This window comes from Hoplias malabaricus, chromosome 18 (assembly GCF_029633855.1).
Source record: "Hoplias malabaricus isolate fHopMal1 chromosome 18, fHopMal1.hap1, whole genome shotgun sequence".
Taxonomy (NCBI): domain Eukaryota; kingdom Metazoa; phylum Chordata; class Actinopteri; order Characiformes; family Erythrinidae; genus Hoplias; species Hoplias malabaricus.
Genome location: NC_089817.1, coordinates 8,021,415 through 8,044,678, shown reverse-complemented (window position 1 = coordinate 8,044,678; position 23,264 = coordinate 8,021,415). Strand labels below are relative to the sequence as shown.

General features: G+C 43.2%; 1 protein-coding gene across 2 annotated transcripts in view; it reads right to left on the bottom strand.

The window, feature by feature from the left end:
* The window catches only part of cntfr (ciliary neurotrophic factor receptor), a 222,495-nt gene that overhangs the window by 30,298 nt on the left and 168,933 nt on the right, over positions 1-23,264 (bottom strand). For both annotated transcript variants that reach the window (XM_066651361.1, XM_066651360.1), the window contains exons 4-6: positions 15,711-15,828; positions 12,403-12,569; positions 7,875-8,038 (exon numbers count right to left, since the gene is read on the bottom strand). In XM_066651361.1, coding sequence (XP_066507458.1) covers positions 7,875-8,038; positions 12,403-12,569; positions 15,711-15,828 — 449 coding nt within the window. The remainder of the gene's footprint in view (positions 1-7,874; positions 8,039-12,402; positions 12,570-15,710; positions 15,829-23,264) is intronic.

Genomic DNA, 23,264 nt, shown 5'->3' with positions numbered 1-23,264 from the left:
TTAGAGTGTGCCTGAAAATCATGAGCAATCATTAGGAGGGGTCTCCAAATGCTTAAGGTTTATAAGTATACCTTTTAGTGTCCATTTTATTCTTCAAACTAAACTTATTATTCATTTGAATTGTTCATTCATTCATTATCTGTAACCCTTATCCGGTTCAGGGTCACAGTGAGTCCGGAGCCTACCCGGAATCATTGAGCGCAAGGCAGGAACACACCCTGGAGGGGGCGCCAGTCCTTCAAAGGGCAACAAAGACACACACACACATTCACTCACACACACACACACCTACGGACACTTTTGAGTCGCCAATCCACCTACCAACGTGTGTTTTTGGACTGTGGGAGGAAACTGGAGCACCCGGAGGAAACCCACGCAGACACAGGGAGAACACACCACACTCCTCACAGACAGTCACCCGGAGGAAACCCACGCAGACACAGGGAGAACACACCACACTCCTCACAGATAGTCACCCTGAGGAAACCCACACAGACACAGGGAGAACACACCACACTCCTCACAGACAGTCACCCGGAGGAAACCCATGCAGACACAGGGAGAACACACCACACTCCTCACAGACAGTCACCCGGAGGAAACCCACGCAGACACAGGGAGAACACACCACACTCCTCACAGATAGTCACCCGGAGGAAACCCACACAGACACAGGGAGAACACACTACACTCCTCACAGACAGTCACCCGGAGGAAACCCACACAGACACAGGGAGAACACACCACACTCCTCACAGACAGTCACCTGGAGGAAACCCACACAGACACAGGGAGAACACACCACACTCCTCACAGACAGTCACCCGGTAAATGTGTTTAATACATGTGCATTCACCAGCTTTAACTGTTTTATGTGTTTCCTAAAATGAAGATGCTGAATGGTTACTGGTCCCTGTGGGAACGAGTGAGAAATCTCTATTGTATAAAACAGAAAATAAAACCCCCCTCACATACACAGAAACCTGGATAGCCCGGGGAAGACTCTCTCCCTAATATGTATTGGCTGAAGCCTTAGCTGGAGGCATTCTAGAACCCACTGAACACCCGTTATGATTATTATGGACAACCATGAAATATTGAAAATCCATGTGAATTCTCCAGCTCTGGCTGAGCTATATCTCGCTCCATTCTGCCATCAGACTCATCCCTCATTGACCATTGCTGTAATTTGTCTTTCAAGGACAAAAAGAAATAAATACATGTCACATGGTCCTGATCACCTGAAACAGGACAGAGCGCTGGGAAAAGCAGCTGAAGCAGCTCCAGCCATTGTCAGACAGATTTGTTGTGCTACCTGCGTCCACTCCAACAATCTGCCAGGCCAGTCCTTTCTCGTGTGGCCGAGCGGTGCTGAGAAAATCAGAGCCGAAGTGCATTATTTCCGAAAATGAAAGGAGGAAGAGGATGAAGAAGCACAGTCTGCTGCGCTCCACTCTGCCCCTCCCCCTGCTCCATCGTTCCTCATGCTCAGTCCATCCTCCAGTCTACTGCTCTTACAGGGCTACAGCATGAGCAAAAGCATGAAGCACATGTGGTCATCTCACAGCCATGCCAAGCCTTTCTTACAAAGAGCAACAGCTAATTCTTGGCGTTTGCTCGTTCCCACAAAATATACAAGCACATTTCATATTTTATACATCTGCAATTCAAAAAGCATTTGTTTTCAATGCTCAAATCCAGAAGAGCTGGGATATTAAGAGAAATGCTAATAAGAAGCGTTCTGTATACAATTCAGGAACCTTATGAATTTTCATGACTATTTTTGTCAATATCTATTCATTCCAAATTTAATGCTGAAAACACTGGCAAAATTTGGACCAGTGTTTACCCTTTAAAAACAAAACATTAATATTTCCTTTTAACAACATTCAAGACAAATATAAGCTGGTTTTCTTGCCATTATTTGTTTTCATTAAGCATCAGCTTCATTTTCCAAAAGGAAATTGCATTAGGATTACATCTTGCTGGATGTTTCTTTTACCCGAGCATCTGTGTCATCCTGCTTCAACTTCCCATTGACGGAAATAGTGTTGTATATCTTTAAAATATGGCTTATTTAATATGGCATTACATTAAATGTAAAATTAGTGGTGTCTGATCATTTAATGGCGTTGTGGTGTCGATTCCCGCTCCGTGTGACTATCTGTGAGGAGTTGGTGTGTTCTCCCTGTGTCTGAGTGGGTTTCCTCCGGGTGACTGTCTGTGAGGAGTTGGTGTGTTCTCCCTGTGTCTGCGTGGGTTTCTTCCCACAGTCCAAAAACACACGTTGGTAGGTGGATTGGCGACTCCAAAGTGTCCGTAGGTGTGAGTGTGTGAGTGAATGTGTGAGTGTGTGTGTTGCCTTGTGAAGGACTGGCACCCCCTCCAGGGTGTATTCCCGCCTTGCGCCCAATGATTCCAGGTAGGCTCTGGACCCACCGCGACCCTGAACTGGATAAGGGTTGCAGATAATGAATGAATGACTGGATATATCCTCAACATATAAATGTTCCTGTTTAAACTGGGGGCATTGATTTATAGATATAAGGGTGAACATAATGAGCTTTAGCTGTTCAGTTCAGAAACTGCTATTGCAGTACAGACGGACACCAAATTTACAGCCATTTACTCCTACTTACAGTTACACTACAAAGACATTCGTTGCTTCATGTAGCAACCATCTACATATTATCCTCCACACACTGTGGAATAACAACAAATGCTCTGCCAGTTACTCTATTCTAATAAATTTACTAACTGTTTTTATTTGTATTTGTCATACAACTTTATTTTTTTCAGACCTGAGCGCAGACACACTCCACTAAAATATATGTGACTGTCAGAATAGCTAATAATACAGAAGCAGGAAGCTTAGCGCCTGTATGACCTTTCGGTGATGGCCGAGCTCCCCTTTTAAAGGCCTCTGAAACATGTCAGAGCTTGTCAAGACTCTCCAGCAGCCGATTCCTCCTCATTCCTGCCTCCAGACAATCAATGGCAATTGAGCCAGAACATGGATCTATTGAGCTTCTCACTGCAGTCATTCATCTGAACAATACAGCAGAAATAACATGTCTACTCCACGATTATATGAATGCCAATGCCACAGAACACACAAAGCTCTTATCCCACACTGTGCAATATGTCACAGATATCTGGAGCACTACACTAGAGCCAGCAGCAGCTCAGAGATGTAGAGCAGAACACAGCTTGTTCCTGCTGGAAGTAATGCATAACACACTAGCTTTGACATTTTACAATAAGGGTGTATACGTCTTTTCACTGCATTGTACAGTGTGTTATGTGCACAGTATTCTTCAGCAAGGCTACACTGAACCTCAAACCCATTCCCTTCTCCACGCACATGTGCCACCATTTTAAAATCGCAACTGTTCAAAGTCAGGACGTCAAATAACCATTATCTGCTGGTCAGCATGTGCTCAGATCCCCCTGACTACAATCCAGTCAAATTTCAAAGCCTCCAGAACAGCAGAAATGGCAGCAGAGAATATAGCACATGCTATCCATACACAGTCCACCAATCATTTACAGCGAACTGTTGTCTGTGGCATAGTTTTGCCTTTGAAACATCACGCGAGCCCCAGCCATTCATCCATCAGCGATGTCTGTGTCGGTCCCTCATTCCTCAGCAGAATGGATGGCTTCCTACTCTCCAACCTGCCTCTTTCATCTCCCCAAAGCCCCTCACAATGATACAGTGAGTGCTAGCACATGTGAAGCAGGACTGAAACTAGGGCCTCCGACGAGCAGACAAGACATCCACCTTAAAGTGAACACGACTGAATATGCTTCTAAAAGCTTATGGAGAAAAAGCTTGCTGTCCTTGTTATGTCCTCTGTAAAATACAAGGGCTAATTTGTGGCCTACAGTTCAAATAATGTGTGTTACAAATATGCAACTACATATTATTAGCATAGTAATTACCAAATGATTTATGGTAGGAACTAAGAACACTAAGATATAGTAAGTAATTTGATGTTACTAATTACTCAAAGCTCTGGAAACCTAAACATAGCAGACATATTATATGATGAAAATTGAATGCATAAAAAATCCACAGTGCATATTACTATGTAAATACTATGTAATTATATGTAACTATATGATTACATCTTTTAATCATACTGCTATAATAGTGACTGAAGCTCAATAAGCCTGTAGTTGAAACGGTTAGCTACAAAGGTCACTGTAGAGGTCAATGCCCGATGAAATTAAGGATTTCTTTATAAATCTTTTATAAACAAACTATTAAATAAAATAGCTAATGGCTAATCACTTCATTACTCTTTTTGTACAGTATGTGTTTCCAAAACTGTCCATGTTTAAGACTCACTAATGGTTAGTAAGGTAGACTTGGAACCAGAAGGTTGCTGGTCTGATCCCCTCGACCTGCAGGGGGAAATGAAGAAACAGCTCCGGCTCCTCAATCAACTCTGAGGTGCTTGTGAGCAAAGCACCCAAGCCCAGCCACTCTGAGATAGTTGCCTGCCATTCTAGTTGTGTCTGTTCACTGCCTCTGGTGCATGCCTTATCTACATTTAAACATACATTTCCTCTCAATGTGACCCCATATATATATATATACCCCCCTTTTTTGGATATCATATACGTTGCGTACTGTACAGAATGCCTCAGTGCAAAGGGCACCTTAAAGAAACAACACCTGTCAAGCAAAATCAGCCAGTGTTTCATTTGTAAGATTAGGAGAGGTTGAGAAAGCAATTACCAGTCCCTCGCACAGAGGAAGCCTTGGAGATTATTGTGGAAGCAGGTGCAAGATCCAGATTGTATAACCCCTTATCACCCATGGGTGGTGGTGCATTTCACAGATCTCCATCTTAATCCTAGCAATTTCAGTGCTGTTTACTGTCGAGCCTCAAATGCCACCTGCATGAGCCACTAGGCGGAATCAAATGTTCAGAAATAGTCTGGACCTGCTATCTAACTAGAGTTCCCTTCAGAAGAACCCAATCAGAAACATCCTGTTCACGGTGCTTTCGCCTTAGCTTGGAGGCATCTTCCACCAGCTGTGAGCCCTACTGTAAATCCCTCGGGGTCTGATTGGTCTAAAGCCTTTGACTAACTTCGGCATAGGCCAACCAGCTCTTAAGAGCTTTCGAAGGCCTCTTGAAGGAGAGATTATAGACTCAAAGAGTTTTCTCATGGCATCTGGGGAAGAGCATCTCCAACAGTGACCGAGTCACTGGGCTTGGAGAACTCTGTGAACTTGCTACTGGACTCAAGGGTGATGTTTACGGAGATTTGTGGAAATTCCCCTTCTCGCACTAGATGCTATATTACAGTTAATATTTGGCAGGGGACTCTATTAGCCGACGCTACTGCTATTATAAATGCTTGGATAGTTGTTTTTTTTTTAAAAGATGCTGCACTACACTATAAGACCTTCACAAACAGTTACAATTTAAAAAGCACCAGGTTCTTTAAAGGGGACGTTTAGAAAAACCCCGCTTTTCCAAAATGAACACAGTTCTGGAGTCTTAAATACATGTCTGTGACATGCTTTGGTCAAAATACCACAAGGACCAAATAAAACAGCAGCATTCTACACCTGTCAGAACAGCTCTGTCTTTGTGCTCTCCCATAAATGTGTGTCCAGAGACTCAGGCCCCGCCCACATGGATCTGCCTTATTTATTTATTTTTATCGCACCTTCAATTTTGAAAACATCCCAGTCCAGACGAATATGAAAACAGCTGCATTCTCATGCCAGTCCAGTAGGGGGCCATAGTACCTCTTAAAGAGAGAGCTCAAAACACCACAAAGCATAAGAAAATACAGCGGTTTGATCACAAATCACCCCATACTCCCTATGTAGTGTACTATTCAAGTCATGACATTACTGAAGCTAGACCTTAATAGTGCATTATTTATGTTTAATATAGCATGACTGATTCATATGTAGGAACGTGTAATCTAGTGCTAACTGCATGTACACTGTAGTATAATGACTTATGTACTTCACTATACAGGGAGTGAGGAGCTATTGGAGTTTCAGCCAGACACAGGCACGTTGTGTGACATCAGCGTTTCCGAAAATATCTGTTTACCTTCTTCCACACGAGAATAGTGACAAACAGCACCAACTCAGAAGGGCTCGTTCTATGCCATGTGTTCAGACTTAGGCAGGTCACACACTGACTGCATGGACTTTGATCACAGTGTGTGGGTTGGTAGGCTCCTGATACACACATTGATGTGCGTATACACTTAAGAAGTGATTTGTGTGTCCACTTTGAATACTGTATTAAAAACTAACAACTCCTGTCTGCTATAAATAAAATACAAGTTCTGTGAATGTAGGGAAATAAATAGATCTTAGTGATCTTTAAAAAACTGTAAAACATCATACTGTACATACTGCTGTTTTAAACTCCATAAATAGCCAGTAGAAAATCAGCTGGTCAAATTTATGGTGGTTGCTAACTCCCATTCTGTACATTATACTGTCAGCCTCAGACTGTTCTTCTCTGTGTATTGATCGTATTGGACGTTGTTGTTGGGCTTTGGGCCATGTTTTGCATTCTGTGTATGTACTGTCCTGTACTCCAGTGTATTTTACTGTAATGTCTTCTTTAATTGTACCCCGTGTGGTCAACATCTTGGAGCTTATCGACAGTTCTGGCATCCACATAATGTTCTCATATCTTATGCCCACAGAAGATTTGTCCATGTTCCATTTATTCATAAACGCTTCCCTATTAGACTGATAGAAATCGATTGGCTCCAGCACTGCTTTCCTGTATCTCTTTCAAATCCAAGGAATTCTGTTCCAGGATCTTTTGAGGTGATACAGCGCCAGTGATTATGTTCTGTGCAGTTCCCATTATATAAAGGTTCTGGAGCCTGAGCCTACAGAGATGGGATAGGCGGGGGTCTCGTTAAAGCCTTGCCATTGGTTTTCCAAAGCCTCCCAAGCAGGAGGCAGAGGTCCCAAGCAAGCCCTGAGTTGCCTGCCTTTCTCTTTTCTCACCCTTTATACCATTGTGCCATTGGCAGGTGTGTCTCACTGAGCTTGCACCAATAGATACTGAGGGGTCGAACTAAGAGCAGAGACATGTGCCCATAGACCCGCCTCAGGGCTTGGCTCAGAGCTCTGCCTCCTGGATCGAAGCCATGGCAGTGCACAGTTAACAGCAATGCATCTGTGAGCCCCCTTCATCCAGTCTCCAGGGCCTTGGGCCACAGGTACAGATTTTTATTTACGATTTATTCCCTCCCAGAGTATTATAGATCTGACACGGCCGAGCATACATCCATTTGTTTCCTCCACCTGGATTTCATTGGTGATCATTTAATTTTTTATTTTAACATATTTTTCATTGCCATCAGCCCTTAACTCTGTGCGATCATTGCGATCATAAATGGACCAGTGGAAATGTTCCAAAACAGCTTAAAATAAAACCTTTTACCCTGACTCCCATTTCACATTTCCCTGGTAAAATTACTGTTATTTTCAGTTATTTCCCGCTTTTATGGTTTTGTTGTCAAAAGCGACAACATGGAGCTTGAAGCCATAGCTGCGTTTATACTTGGCTCAACATTAGTACGTCTCAGTCCCCCTCCAGAAGTGTCTGAGCAATCAGATCACCATCTCAAGATGCATGAATTGGCCTAGTGTAAGTGGACTCTTGGTCACTCATGCTGTGTGGTCCACTAAACACAGGCTCTCTCTTGTTTTCAGGCCTTGAAGGAAAGCTATTTTGTCATGCTGTGTGCTCGTACGCAGACGCGATGATGATAACGGCCTTCACGACTCTGATTTGACAGAAATGATGACGGAAAACTGAAGGAATGAACGTTGAATGCAGGGAAAAGGACTGAGCGGCTCTTACGTGTTGCCACATGTCTCTGATGAGCGGCCTGTAGCGCAGGAAGTACTTCAGTGGGAAAGAGTCGATGTCTGGCCATGTAGACGGGCTGTTCCAGGTCACCTCCAGCCGCCGGACGTGGTTGGGGATGGGCTTCGCCACCACCTTCTCTGGAGGGTCTGGTTTCACTGCAGATCAGAAAAGGCAGCATGATGTTGGGGTATAAGTAAACACACTCAAACCTGGCACAAACATACACTATTACCAAGGTAGATATATGCTGCCACCGAGAAATGTGAGCCAGCCCTGAGCTAGCACACCACTCGACATCTCAACATACTTGGAGGGGAAGACTAACTACCAGCAAACCAGCATTTGTGAATGTTGTAAATGTGCATCAAATAAATATATAAATAAAAAAATATTGAATGGAAAAAGCCCCAAAAATTTCAAAAACACCCAAATATTGCAACTCAAACAAGATGGAAAAAGAGTGACTGCCTGTGACTGCAGACTTTTACAGGACTTCCTCCCTGTCTCTAATCCATGCTTTAAGAACATTCCTGTGATTCTGATTTCATAGCACCACCGACGGAGAGGCCACAAATGGTTCATTTTCTTTCCAATCAAAACATTAAGTACAAGTTCTAAACAATAGAAGTGGCACACAAGCTTCGAGAAGCAAGTATGGAGTCACCCATTCTGATAAGAAGTGCGTCCAGCACGTTGCCTGATGTTTTGCTGGATCTGACGCATTCTGCAGGATTTCTTTGGTCTGATTTAGACACAGCTTTTCAAATGTTGCTTTGGATATTCTGAAATACCAAACCCAAAACCGGTCTGAACAGTGACTGTGCACTATCTTCTCCCAGAGCTGTCCGCTGCGTTTGCTGACGCAGGTGTAAGGTGGACGTCATCAGGGAGGGTGCATCAGGGCAGTCACGGATATCTCAGCCTTGGACTAGATCACAAAAAGCTGTAAAATAATTCTAATCAAAGCAAAAACCCACTCAAAACTCTCCACCTCGCTTGTTTCAATGCTGCCCGTTATCGCAAGAGCCCAACAACTGTAGTGGATTGAAATATGACTTATTTCGCACTTGTTTTCTGTGCATTTGCAAATGTTTGGATGGAAACCCAACTAATGGCCTGACTCAAACTCATATCCCAGTGATCTGCTTCCCTGGGGTCCTTGTTCAAACAGATTCGATCTGAGTTACAAAATCGGAACTGCGCCTATAGCCTCGACGTTGCCGTGTTGACTGAGACACTGTTTCGGAACGGGACGCCACTGGGGATTAGCACAAACAAATAGCGGCAGAAAAGCGTTCGATCAGAACGAGGGGAAATACGCAAAAGGCGGTGGTGACTAACACCCCTCTTCCCCACTGAGGGGGAAATCTGTTCGACATCATACCGGCTTCTTTTGTGAGAAACCACATTGCGCCACATCTCAGGGAAGTGTTTAGAGGGGAAAAAAACATCCCTCCAATGCGGGGTGAGTGGCTCCGAGGCCGCCCCATTGAGCTGGGGGTTTATGGGAAATGGGCAGAGTGCAACAGAGTGGTCTTTCTCTTTCTCCCTCCCAGTGGTGGCTGAGGATCAGAGTGTTTGCTCTGCGGTTTAGCTACACACACTCACATCCACACACACACACGAGGACAAAGAGATGCCCTGAGCTGAGTAAGTTCCAGCCCTCCCTCCTCCCTCTCTCCTGCATCTTAACTATTCATAGTAGCCGCACAGTTGGCTTAGATTTATACGCAGAGTCCTGACCTGGCACGGCTCGAGCGCTCTTTACGACTCCCAAACACTGCGCCGATGTTGTTTAAGTCCACTCCGGGACAAATACGGGACTAGCCTTCTCTCAGCCTCCTTTAAGCTTTAATGGAAGCAGGAGTTGAGGGGGAGGAACGCTTGCCCCATGCACAAAAACTCAATGAATGCCTGACTGAGTGAGTAAATGACCTAACAGGGCAAACAGAGGAGGGCACCACTGTGGAGAGGAATGGGAAGGCAGCAAATCAAGCCTCTTCCTATAGGCGCTACAACTCCAACAGTAGTCCCTTCTCCTACTCAGGCACATACACTATGGAAAATTGCCATTCTCAATGCCAAGCCAATTCTATCCACTCTCTTTAAACTAATCACCGGAAGCAGGTCTCAAGGTGAATTCTTAAAAAAAACATTTTGGAGAATGTGTACTAACTGTAACTGTCACTCGTAAAATGTGTAGTAAATATCTTTCCATGTACATATGAGTTCTGGCAATCCAGGGGTAGTTTCCCAAACAGAGATTAAGCCTAGTCCTGGACTACACAATGCTCCAGGGCAAGGCTTGTGGAAACCACCCCAAAGTGTGAAAACCTTAATCTTAAACTTAACACAAATCATTAAAACTAATCATAAACTAATCGTTATAACAGGTGGCTATACCTTTTGGGGCAGCTGTGGCCTGGTGGTTAGGGCACAGGGCTCATAACCGGAAGGTTGCGATCCCCAGACCCGGCAGGTCATGACTGAAGTGCCCTTGGGCAAGGCACTTAACCCCCAACTGCTCCCTAGGGCTGCCCACTGCTCCGGGCATGTGTGCTCACTGTCCCCTAGTGTTCACTAGTGTGTAGTTGTGTGTTTCACCGCACGGATTGGGGTAAATGCGGAAAACAAATTGGCCAATAACTCTAATTCTAATATAGTGTATGTTAGAGCTGAACAATAATTGAATATCAATATATATCATGATATAAAATGTTTCAATATCATTTTTAAACACATTTTCAATATTTCAATATACATTATTTACAGCATCTGTCACTGGCTGACGGCCATTACAGGGCACTGCCGTCAGATCACTGCGCCCAATTTTAAAGTTAGTTTAAAAATATTAATTTTGACAAAGCCAAGAGGCTGTTGTTTGATGGTAATGTCGTGTTGTTTTCGGTTCTTGGCAGTTATTCTATGGCTTTAATATTGTTCATATCGATAACAGAATTATATCGTATTAACAGAATTTAAGAAAAATATTGCGATATAAATGTTGGCCGAATCGTCCAGCTCTAGTGTGCACTATAGGGACATTCTACTAGATTTAAATACAGTACTGAAAAAGTGAATGTTGGAATTACAATATAATCCATCCCTGTTAAACACTCATTCCGCTCTCATTCCTAGAGATGGTGTTACAGCAGTGACAGCCGGTTGATGTATTGTGGCAGTAGCTGCAGTGGGAATAATTCCAGTCCCTGGCACAAACACTGATTCTATTCCCAGACCGTTTTGGTGCATGAGGACCGCACGTCGTTTCATCAATATTGCACCTAATTGTCTCTGAAATGCACGCTAATCATAACTCACTTTTCGCTTGAAATCAAATTTGACTCCCAAAGCCATGGCCCATTTAAAACAGGGAGCCTCCTTTCCCTCATAAATCATCCCCATCACTGGGAGGCAAACGCTTCTACAGTTAATCCAGTAATCCAGACGGCATTAGCATTTTTATTACTATCAAGCACGCATGTAGCCATGCATGTAAACACTTGGTTTAGTTGCCGGCAGCCTCACTATTTTTCTTCCTTATTGGATTTTTTTCTGTTATATTATTATTATTATTATTATAATTATTATTATTACTATTCCCTCATCTGCTCCTCAAGACCACGTGGCCCCTGTCCTCCTCACCATGCTGCTGTCTCTTGGCTCGATAAGGAGAATGTTTTGTCCGTTTCCAGATGTGTGCATCTGACAATACAAGCCAGATGTTTTCGTCCATTTCCACTCTCTGCCCTCCCTCCTCCACCCCTCCCTCCAGTAAATGATTATGGGGCTATTCACAGGCCGAGCATGAAATTCAGCACGAGATGCCAAACATGATTTGAGTAATTCTCATGGCCGTACATAGCGTCACCCTCTGTGCAGCTGCCCAGCCCGGGCGCCTCGTGTTTAACCAGAGCTGTTTATGTTGATGTTTACAGAGCAGCTGCGTTCATTTGGTCGAGCGCATGCATCGCTTCCTGCATTAAAACACTTTTACAGGCCGTAAAATTTATTTTGGGTCATTTTAGAACTTTCGTGAGCCCCTTGTAGCCACTTTTCTTTGCTTTGTGCTTGTTTGAATGCACCTAATGTGAATGCAGGCTTAAGGGCTTTCTGTTTCAATGGGTGCCACCTCTAAGCTTACTGAGTGGGCTCGTTTTAACTGTGTGAACTATGAGAAGGCCGGACTGGAATAATAATAACACCACCACCACCAACAACAACACCACCAAAAACAATAATAATGACAGCTGTACCAATAAGACCGATATAAAGTGTAATAACAATATAATTACAATGTAACAACACATTGTTACTTATCCTATTCTTCAAGCATCAAAAGTACATGTAATTCATTACTGTACTTGAGTAATTTTTCAAGTATTTTCACTCCAAAATCAGATGTCAGATAGAAGCTGTAATTTTCACATTTCTGAATTGGAATATGACAATAAGAATAACAGAAAGGGACTGAAACTCTGAAGAAGAATACAAAGACAGGAGATGAAAATGGCAGTACCCATGGATGACTCCTCGAAGCTTTCTTCTTTGGAGGCTTTTCCCAGCGCATTGACCGCTGTGACATTGACCAAGTACGGAGCGCTGGAGAACAGTTCTTGAAACTTCACATGGCACCGGTTCTTATGGGATTCATCTTTCTTCACTTCTAAAACCTTCTGGTTGTGTCTGGACAGAGAAAGGATTGACAGAAAGAACATAGGGGACACTGTCATCTTAACTGATTCACATAGAGGTCAAAGGTGAGCTGGTCAGGCGGCCTAATTGAGATAAAGGTCAGAGGTGGTGCCTGTTTGTTGGTATTCACTTTATGATATCATAATTAAAATGATTTTTTCAGTATCTACTACTATGCCAAGCCTATGATACAGTCTTTATTTTAATGGCACTCGTGAACTTAAGGGACTTTAGGGACAGGAATAGACTTGCTGAGCTGGAGAGAGCTTTGAGTCTGCCCCCAGGGTGCCATCTGGTCACACGTCTGGTTGCTCAGCGCATCTTTACTCTCCTTTTGAGATAAGTTCCTGGCCCTGGAGCATGATGACTGGCAGAATGTTCCACCCCCTGAGAGTGAGGGACACACTGGATCAGGGTTCCTCTTAACTCCTGAGGGTGCTGAGGTTCCATGTCTAACCAGAGGAGATGATCCCTGCCATATGCAGTCCAAAAGTTTGGACACATGACTGCATAAAATATCCCATAGTTCTACAACAAGTCAAACTATGCCTCATACTACTAATGCCTTACTAATGACTTTCCTACTTGTTGATATTAAGGGTTAAAAGGCCATTGTTACCTAATTAAGGGCTGATTTTTGAAGCTATGCCTTTTTTAAAGTCATGCCATGGAAATACAGCAGGGAACATAAGTAGAGAAATGATTATTCAAATGTGACATATTGGCCGTAGAAAATTAATGAGGAGCTGCCTGCTGCGAAATTGCCTGCTGATATTTGTGATCTGCTCAAGCTTTTTAAAAAACGATCAGGAAAAGCTCTGGGGCACCAAGTGAGTCTGTGACATCCACGCTGTCTCCGTAGAGCTGTGTGTATAGGCATATGTCAGTATATATGTGTAGAGTTGTGTCTGTAAAGTTCTGTCTGTAGAGTTTAATGTAGAGCATAAAATTACAGTCTGAAAAGGCATCATTATAGGGCAGTGACTGCAGACACGTGACAGTAGAGATGTGCCTGTAGAGCCTTGTCTGCAGAGAGGAGCCTTAAAAGTCGTGTCTGTAGCACCACGTTTATAGAGCCGTGTCAGTAGAGCTGTGTCTATAGAGCCGTGTCAGTAGAGCTGTGTCTATAAAGCCGTGTCAGTACAGCTGTGTCTATAGAGCCATGTCTGCAGTCTGCAGAGCCATGTCAGGAAAGCAGTGTCTGTAGAGACATTTCTGTAAAGCCATTTCAGTAGAACCGGTAGAGCCATGTCTACAGAGTTGTGTCTGTAAAGCCAAGTTGTTAGAGCAATGTCTGTAGAGCCGATTAGTAGAGCTGTGTCAGTAGAGCTGTGTCTGTATATTTGTGCTGGAAAAGCTGTGTCTGTAGAGTCAATTAGAAGAGCTGTGTCAGTACAGCCATGTCTGTAGAGCTGTGTCAGTAGAGACGTGTCTGTAAAGCTGGTTAGTAGAGCTGTGTCAGTAGAGCTGTGTCTGTAGAGTCGTGCTGGAAAAGCTGTGTCTGTAGAGCCAGTTAGTAAAGCTGCATCAGTAGAGTCGTGTTGGTAGAAGCATGTCTGTAAAGCCATGTCTGTAGAGCCGGTTAGTAGAGCTGTGTCAGTAGAGCCTTGTTGGAAAAGCTGTGTATGTAGAGCCGTGTCAGTAGAGCCATGTCAGTAGAGCTGTGTCAGTAGAGCCATGTCTGTAGAGCTGGTTAGTAGAGCCGTGTCAGTAGAGCCTTGTTGGAAAAGATGTGTATGTAGAGCCATGTCAGTAGAGCCATGTCAGTAGAGCTGTGTTAGTAGAGCCATGTCTGTAGAGCTGGTTAGTAGAGCTGTGTCAGTAGAGCCTTGTTGGAAAAGCTGTGTATGTAGAGCCATGTCAGTAGAGCCATGTCAGTAGAGCTGTGTCAGTAGAGCCATGTCTGTAGAGCTGGTTAGTAGAGCCTTGTTGGAAAAGCTGTGTATGTAGAGCCATGTCAGTAGAGCCATGTCGGTAGAGCCGTGTCTGTAGAGCCATGTCTGTAGAGCTGGTTAGTAGAGCTATGTCAGTAGAGCCTTGTTGGAAAAGCTGTGTATGTAGAGCCATGTCAGTAGAGCCATGTCAGTAGAGCCATGTGTGTAGAGCAGTATGTGTAGAGCTGTGTCTGAAGAGCCGTGTGTGTAGAACTGTGTCTGAAGAGCCGTGGGTGTAGAGCCGTGTCTGTTAAGCCCTGTGTGTAGAGCCGTGTCTGAAGAGCCATGTGTGTAGAGCCATGTGTGTAGAGCCATGTGTGTAGAGCCATGTCTGAAGAGCCGTGTGTGTAGAGCCATGTCTGAAGAGCCGTGTGTGTAGAGCCATGTCTGAAGAGCTGTGTGTGTAGAGCCATGTCTGAAGAGCTGTGTGTGTAGAGCCATGTCTGTTGAGCCATGTGTGTAGAGCCGTGTGTGTAGAGCTGTGTCAGTCCTTTATGTGTAGACCTGTGTGTGTGGAGCCCCCACAGAGCTGATTATCTATTGTAGTGTGCATGGGGCTGTGTGTGTCTATCCTCTCGGCTGTATAGGTGAGGCTTACACAGAACAGTGCTGGTTTGAGTAATTAAGAACCAAGTTTTCTTCTCTGTACTTGGTGCTTTCTGTAAAGCACTTGGACATGTGGAGATAGGCCGGGAGACAGAGAGAAAAATAGAATGAGTGAGTTAAAGAGGATGAAAGTGCTCTAGTCCATGTCTTTGGGTTTTCTTTGGGGACATTGTGCTGAGAGTCCATTCCTTCAGCTCACAGTTCCTGCCCAGCCTCAGACAGCCCTAATCAGCTCTGGCCAGAGAGAGGGAAAGTGAGAGAGAATCAGAGCGAGAGAGAGCAAGAGAGAGAGAGAGAACCCTACTCCATACATCACTGCTGATGAGATGAGCTTTCCTTGCAGGGGAGAAAGGGACAGAGAGGTGGAAACAGAGCAAAAGATAAAGATGGAGATGGAGAGTCATAGAGACTCATAATAAAAAAAAAAGAGATACCGGAGAGAGAGGGAGAGATAGCAGCGATGAGGGCAATAGAGATGGGACAGTAGAGAAAGAGAACAGAGAGTGAGGAAAAGAGGGAGGTGAGAGAGATCAGGGAGACATAGAGATGGAGGGGTGGAAGACATATAAAAGCAAGTAACAAAACATCTTACCGGACTTGGACCTCGAAATCTGTGGGGATGTATGTGGGATGCTGAAGGTGCCAGCTGCAGTAGAAGCCCTTGGGGTATGTGTTTGATCGGCACGTCACCTGTGGTTCCCTCGGAGGAACTACCAAAGAGATTCAGAGAGAGACAGAGAGAGAGAGAGAGAGAGAGAGAGAGAGAGAGAGAGAGAGAGAGAGAGAGAGAGAGAGAAAAGAGGCAGAGCGGATAGTAAACAGAAATAGAGGGAAGAAAATAAGCACTTTGTTAACTCCACTACATTGCCCTCAGATAACCATCAAGGTCCTGAAACATCAGTCCCAGGGGTCTTATAAACCCTGTAGCAATGGTTTGCCCAATCAGATTTACCCATTTTTCTCCCCCTTACACCGAATGCAGTCGATCAGCTAAGACATGGTTGGTGTTTGAAGTTTGCTTCTCTGAATTGCCCTGGGCCTAGAGGTAATGAAAGTGCCTAGGCCTCAAGTTAACACTGCACCAAACACCTTGCGATTATGATCAAATTAGAATCCCCCTTCATTCAAATCTAGGCAGATACATCCTTTAGTGAGGCCTTCAGGAGCCGAACTGAAGGCTTAACCCACTACATTCAATAAGATCTCTGAGCGTGAGTACATATCATACATCATACATACGTATCACAAAAAGAGCATCCTCTTTCTCTTTTCAGCTCTGCACTAAAACTCACAAGTGCATGAGTGATCACGTGATATTATTATTTTCTACAGTTTTTCGTATTAAAGCAACATTACTTAATATTTTTACATTAAAATTACAGCTTCAAAAATACTGTGATGCTCCACTCGGTTGTTAGGGAAACTAGAGCCTCTGTCATTGCTCTACTCTGAGCTCAGCACTGTAGAGAATGCACTATGTAACTATGAAGGAGGGTAGGAACACCCCCCCCCCCACCACCACCACGACCACCACCACCACACACACACATACAGACAAACACACACACACAAACCCTCAATGATTTCGGTAGTACTGTAAAAATTAATACACTAGAGAGAGCTCCCAGGAGCAAAATATAACAAAGCTTACTTAGGGTTCCTTTAAAAAATAACATCTCCAAGTAATTCCCTGCTTCTTTTTACTCTGTGTTACACACTGCATAACTGACTTATTACTTTAATAATATTTTCCAAACGATGTGTTAAGAAGAATAACTGAACAACACTAGTCCCCTTCTCATGAAAACAGGAAAGAAGGAAAGGAGCGTAAAGCTGGCCGGGGTGGTTGGGGGGCGCAGTGGTATGTAATAACCGCCCCATTCCTCCTTCCAGATTAAGGCTCTTTTCTTGTGCCACCACTGGACCGTGCCCTCCAAGCGGCCGAAATTGAAACTGATGACTTGGACCAGTTGCCCTGGTGATGCATAATATTAGGCCTCTGCTTTCTTTCCGCCCCAGACACGGGGAAACGCAGGAGGGAGAGGGTGGCTTAAGTAGGGGACGGCTGGCAGATTCACCCCCTCTCCTTCCTTTTACTACTACCCTCCCCATTTGCCCCGCACAACTTACCGTGGACCCCCACGCCCACAGGAAAACAAAACGGCTTTTAAAGCTCACCTCTCCCCTTTGAGCTTTGATTACACTAAACACAGCGTCCCGCCGCATGATTTGATAGCGCTGCCTCTAAACTCCGGGGCAAAAAGGAGAGGAAGCAAAGCGGGGCTTTGCCACAACATTTCCAAACGTTTTGATGTTAATGTGCGCTCATCACGTCTGCCTGACCGCACAGGGCACACACTCTTCGGCATAATCCTGAAGGATATTTGTAAGGCGTTGGTGTGAGGCACTTATTTACTGCAACACATTATTTGGTGTCATCCGTCAATGCCAGATAAATCATTAACAGTGATGATAGCCCATAACCATTTCATAAAAGAGAGATTTTCATCTGAAGGGTCACCAGTGGAGTTGTTTACTATTCAGAAAAGGGCACTGTTTGAAGGACTAACATGCTAATATATAAAATACAAACATACAGTATTACACGGCAATACAAACACACCTAATCTAAGACAGCGTGTGATACGTATGCATTTATCACTGCTGTCTGAATCTGAGAGTCTCTGGCACATTTGTAGAACAAGCAAAAGCACATTCTTTTTTTTTTAATGTAGGTTTATGTAGCACATATGTTTCTACATTTACAGCATTTACATTTATAGCATTTAGCCGACGCTCCTATCGTATCTGTTTCTAAAAGACAAAGTATGATATTGTGTTGTAAATAGATTAATTGCTGATACACAACATTACGTTCTGCTGGGAACTGATTAATTAACTAATACACCATTTCATGTCCTGATGTAAACAGACTGATTATGAAAATACAGATTAATATTCTGCTGTAAACAGACAGATATGTACTTATGAAATTAGTGAATCAACAAAATCTTTACTGGATGATAAAGGGCAGCCAGGATATTAGTAAGATATATGTGTTATGTTATAATCTGTCAAGATTTGTAGTCATTTTATGATCACACAGTCATTGGATTTGCGCAAACATCAATCACAGAGACAGTGCTGTAAACTCATATAAGAATGATACGCAGAGTTAGACTGCTCTGCTCTTCTCTGCGAAAAATCTGAGTGAGTTATTCATACACAGATTACATAAAAGCTTCTGTAATTTTTATTTCACTTGTGTATTATTTTTGTGTGTAAGAGCAAGCACAAGCCACATATTCCTCTCCCCTTTCCTGTTTACATGGTTAATAATCTGATCCCGCTGTTCCTGCACTCTGAGAGTGGAACAAATTCTTGGAGGAAACTATTTTATCGTGACTTTCTGCCTAAATTATTCCTCTGGTTTGGCTCAAATGGTGCTTTTCCATCGCATGAGTCCAGCTCTACTTTACTTGACTCGACTCAGCACGGCTCTACTCACTTAAAGCTTGTCGCTTTTCCACTAGCACAGCTCCCCTACGAAATGGAGCAGGCGACAACTCAAAAACCCGTCTTTAAAACCACAACAAAGACACAGGTAAATGTATGCCCTCATCGTTTACTCATCCTGTATTCGTGTGTTGTTTTTTGTTTTTGGACTGAACATGGCTCCGCGCCCCATTTCTCACAGATCAGTTTTCCTTGTTGCCTATTAGGCTTTCGCTTTACATTCACGTTGGCCGTCAAAAGTGTGAGTGATCAGTGAGAGCAGTTTCCATAATGCGGCAAAGCTGAGATGGAATCCCAAATGTCTCCCAACACTCTCTGTAGAGCACAGTCGGACATAAAATAGTACATTGTACATTGAAAATAAGTTTCAGTGAGCTATAAAGTATGTTTCTCTGTCAAATTAGTGTCTAATTACAGTCTGTATTATTAGTTTTATTATCTGTGATGTGCAATATGTAGGAAGACATAGCCAAAGCTGCTCTACTGACTGCCACAGATGAACATAGCTCTGCTTACAAACTTGACGCGGATGAATGGGTCAGGAATCCATAATAATATTTCGTTCATTTTAATGACTAAATGAGGACTAAAAGTATCGACAGAAACACTAAAGCAATTTCAATATCACCGATTTTACTTGACTTGTGTGTTGAGTAATGAGTAGGTCCCCAATACGGCGGCTACTCTGAACTGTGACGGCAACTGCACCCCATTAATAGCTTTTGACAAAGTAACCAAAAATATCTGAACCAAAACGTGACGTCTACTCAGACCAAGAATTGTGGAATCACAACTATCCGGAGTTATATATCCAACAATGTAACAGTTAGTTTGGTGTCACAGCCCCTGGAGTCTGTGTTCCAGAAAGGGACAGTGGATACACAAACTGTACAGAGGCAGACTGGGGATGTAAAAGAGTGTAAAGGAGTGTGTGAGATAACAGGGAGGATGGCGGGGGAGTTTTCTGAGATGAGCCTGACCTCGACATTCCTGCCGTGAGCTTGTCACTCTATGGCTTTGGAGTTTCTCCTCAGGAGGTGCATTCCACTATAGAGTCCTAACCACAGGGGGCCTTCCTCACCCTGGGGGCAAACAGGCACACTGACAGCTCCCGGACCCCCAGTCCCCAGCCACTACAAACAGTGGAACCCCCCTCACACACACACACACATTGCTCCACCTCAAAGAAAAGCAGACGGACATCCACACAGAGGAGCATCTCAAAGACACATTCTCTAAAGAGGCGAAAGCCGCAAAACAAAACAAGATTGCTTTTCTGGGAGCGTTCGCAGCCTAGCAACCCTGCTATTATTTCCTTTATGTTTCGTTTTTCATTCTCTCTCTCTCTCTCTCTCTCTCTCTCTCTCTCTCTCTCTCTCTCTCTCTCTCTCTCTCTCTCTCACTTTCTTTCTTATGGAGGGCAGACTGTTCTTGAAGTGACAACAAAGAAATATATCAGCATTCTTTCCTTTTGGGTTCAGAGCCATTCTTATCGAAGGTCTATCGATGTTAACAAGACCAGAATGATTACTTCTCCTGATGAAGGTAAACCACATGTTATCCAAAGGTACATCTGGCTAAACTCTTGAATTCATTCTTATGTCACTTATGTATTTTAATCCATCCTTGATCACACCACCAAAATCACGAAGAACTCTTGAGCAAAAACAAAACAACAACACAAAAAAAAAAAAAAAAACCCACATTAAATTAAAAAATAAATATATGCAATAAAAGACCTTGGCAAATAAATAAATACATTAATTAATTAATTAAAAACACACATATTGCCGTACAGAAAGAAAGAAAAAGTTCTGCTTCCATTGTCTCAAAGTGAATGTGGATGGATTGTCTGATGTGAATGAGAAGGTTAACCGTGTGCGTGTCTACGTGGACTTTTGTCTGGCATTTCTCAGGCTTCCCCTTTGTGCTCTTTTCAATGCCGGAATGTGGATGAAGAAATCAGGGTAGGGCTTCACCGGAGCTTTCCCATCCCCAGTGACCACAGAAAAAACCAGAGCAACTTGCACTTTGTGCTTTCATAAGCCTCCAAAAGCAGTGTCATGTCACATGGTGAGGAGGTAAAGGAGGTAAAGGATACCCTCAGAACATATCGGTGGTTGGAATCACTCACAAAGAGTTAAGGACTATTTGTAATAAAAGCTGATAATTGCGCGAGTCAACAGAGAGCGGCGATTTAGCTGTCAGGGAAAGTAATCATACCTATGAGAAAGTTCTTCTCAGGCCTTTTTTTTCAGCTAATACTGACTCAGTTTAACTGAAACATGTGAAAACGTTTGTCTGTGACCTCAGTGGAATACTCCATAACCCCACTTTACCTTCAGACTCTAGCTGCCTCTCAAAGTGCTGACAACATCATTTCACATTCAATCCAAGCCTATGCTCAGTGGCACACCAGATAAGCACGTCTACAAACTATGTTTTATAGATTTTGTTAGGACACCCCAACTCACTGGCAAATACTCAGCCAGATTTCAAGATGAGAGAAAGTGCTTGGGCCCCTACATTGCTGCTCACCTATTCTCTCTTCTGGGATCATTAAAGACCAAGATATTTAAAAGAAATACCATCACATGAACACCAATACGAAGTGTAATATACATTATAATCATATGTATTTTGTATATATTGTGTTTACACCTTTTACTTTTAATAACCCATCTTGTTCTTTGTAGAGACCTCTAGAGAAATAGAAGATATTCATCAATTTTCTTTGCACCCCCAAAGTTCCATCTGAGAGGTTGTTTGCATATATTGTCTGAACCCTAGGTATCATAGCTCCCATTCACTGACCTTCATGATTATTTTAAGGTGTAAGAAAATGCTTGGTTCCCTGCATTGCCGCTCTTCTGTCCTGAGGACATCTGAGGTCATTTAAGGCACAGGCTAGGGGTCAGCGGAGAAATGTCTCTACAGAAACACTAAATTAAAAATATGTATGTACATATATATATATATATACATATGTTCAGTGCAGAATTTACAGCCCACTGTTTTCTTTTTACAGTTAATTAAATAAAATAACACACTGTCTTTAAAAAGACAGTCCTTTAACAGTTCTTGATTAAGCATAATGGCTCTAATGAGTTCTACAGAGAACCAGTTATATGCTTTGTATGATGCTATGGTTCTTCAGATTAATTGTTCTATAGAACTGTTGTGAAAATGGTTGTAGGTAGCACCAAAAAGGGCTCGTCTATGGGTACAAGATGCAGATCTAAGCAATAGAAGAACCCTTTTAGGTGCTACATAGAACCAAATACAACACGTTCTCCACCAATTTTATTTTGATATATATTGTATAGTTTTTTTCATTATACTTGATTAAATTTTTTCAATTAATATTATGATTAAACTGTGCACTGAACATCCAAAGTTCAGTCTTAGAAGTTGTTTTCATCCTAAGTCTATATGTGAGGTACCACAGTTTCCACTCAAACACCTTCTCTCACCAAAATCTGAGGGTTATAAGAAGTGCTTGGCCCCCTGCATTGCCGCTCGTCTGCTCCCTAATCTGAGGTCATTATGGAACCAACTCATTGAAAGGCACAGTTTCAGGGGTCAGCTGACAAATGTCAAGCTGCTGACCCACATAAAAGAGGCGCGAGTGGATCCCAGGCGACTCCCCCCTATCATCACTGACCATGGATCTGTCAGAGCCAGCACTGACCCCTCCTCCCCTCTGACAGGTCTGGAATGCTGGCTATGCCCCAGCAATTGGAAGCAGAGGCCGGAGGCTGGGAGCTGGTGGTGGAGGGAGAGGAGGGGTCAAGTGCTCTAGAGGGCCAGTACCTGTGGTGGGGGGGGAGGTAGTGATGCTTGGGGTCTGCTGAGTTGTCGAATCAACCCAACAGCAAGCCCCTGTGGTCAGCCACAGGAGCAACACCTCACTATTAACTGCAGTTGTGACCCTCTCCATGCGCTGACACTAACAGCTTGATGTGTGTAATCTAACCTCACTTTCTGAGAGGCTTCTCTGACCGCTGATGGGCCAAAGGCAAAAGTTTGGTTACAAATGGTATATCAGGTTTTTATGATTTTCTAAGTGATGTTCTTTGTTTTTTTTTTTTTTTTTTTTTTTTTTTGCATTTTATGCAAAACAAGAATACACAGAGTCTTCTGCAATTTTGCTGCACAACCTTGTACTTATTTGTTGAGATTAACATTCATTCATTCATTCATTATCTGTAACTGCTTATCCAATTCAGGGTCGCAGTGGGTCCAGAGCCTACCTGGAATCATTGGGCGCATAGCAGGAATGCAACCTGGAGGGGGCGCCAGTTCTTCACAGGGCTGAGATTAACATTTTGAGGGAAAAACAAACAAACAAACAAAACATCAAATATGCCAAACCTTTAGAAGATTTGAAATTTTGGGAATAAAGTCAAAGCCCAGATGATTTTCATCTTGGGATCTCAGTACGTATCATTATCAGTGTTTTATAAACTAATTGGTAGATTTTTGGAAGTTGGACACATGATATTTTTTAGTAATATTCTGAAGTCCCTACACTATTCGTAAAAGTCATTATCACTGTGATATCATTTGATGCTAAATGACTGAGATTGTTGATGATGTTTGGAGGTGAGTTAAACACTAGTTGGATAGA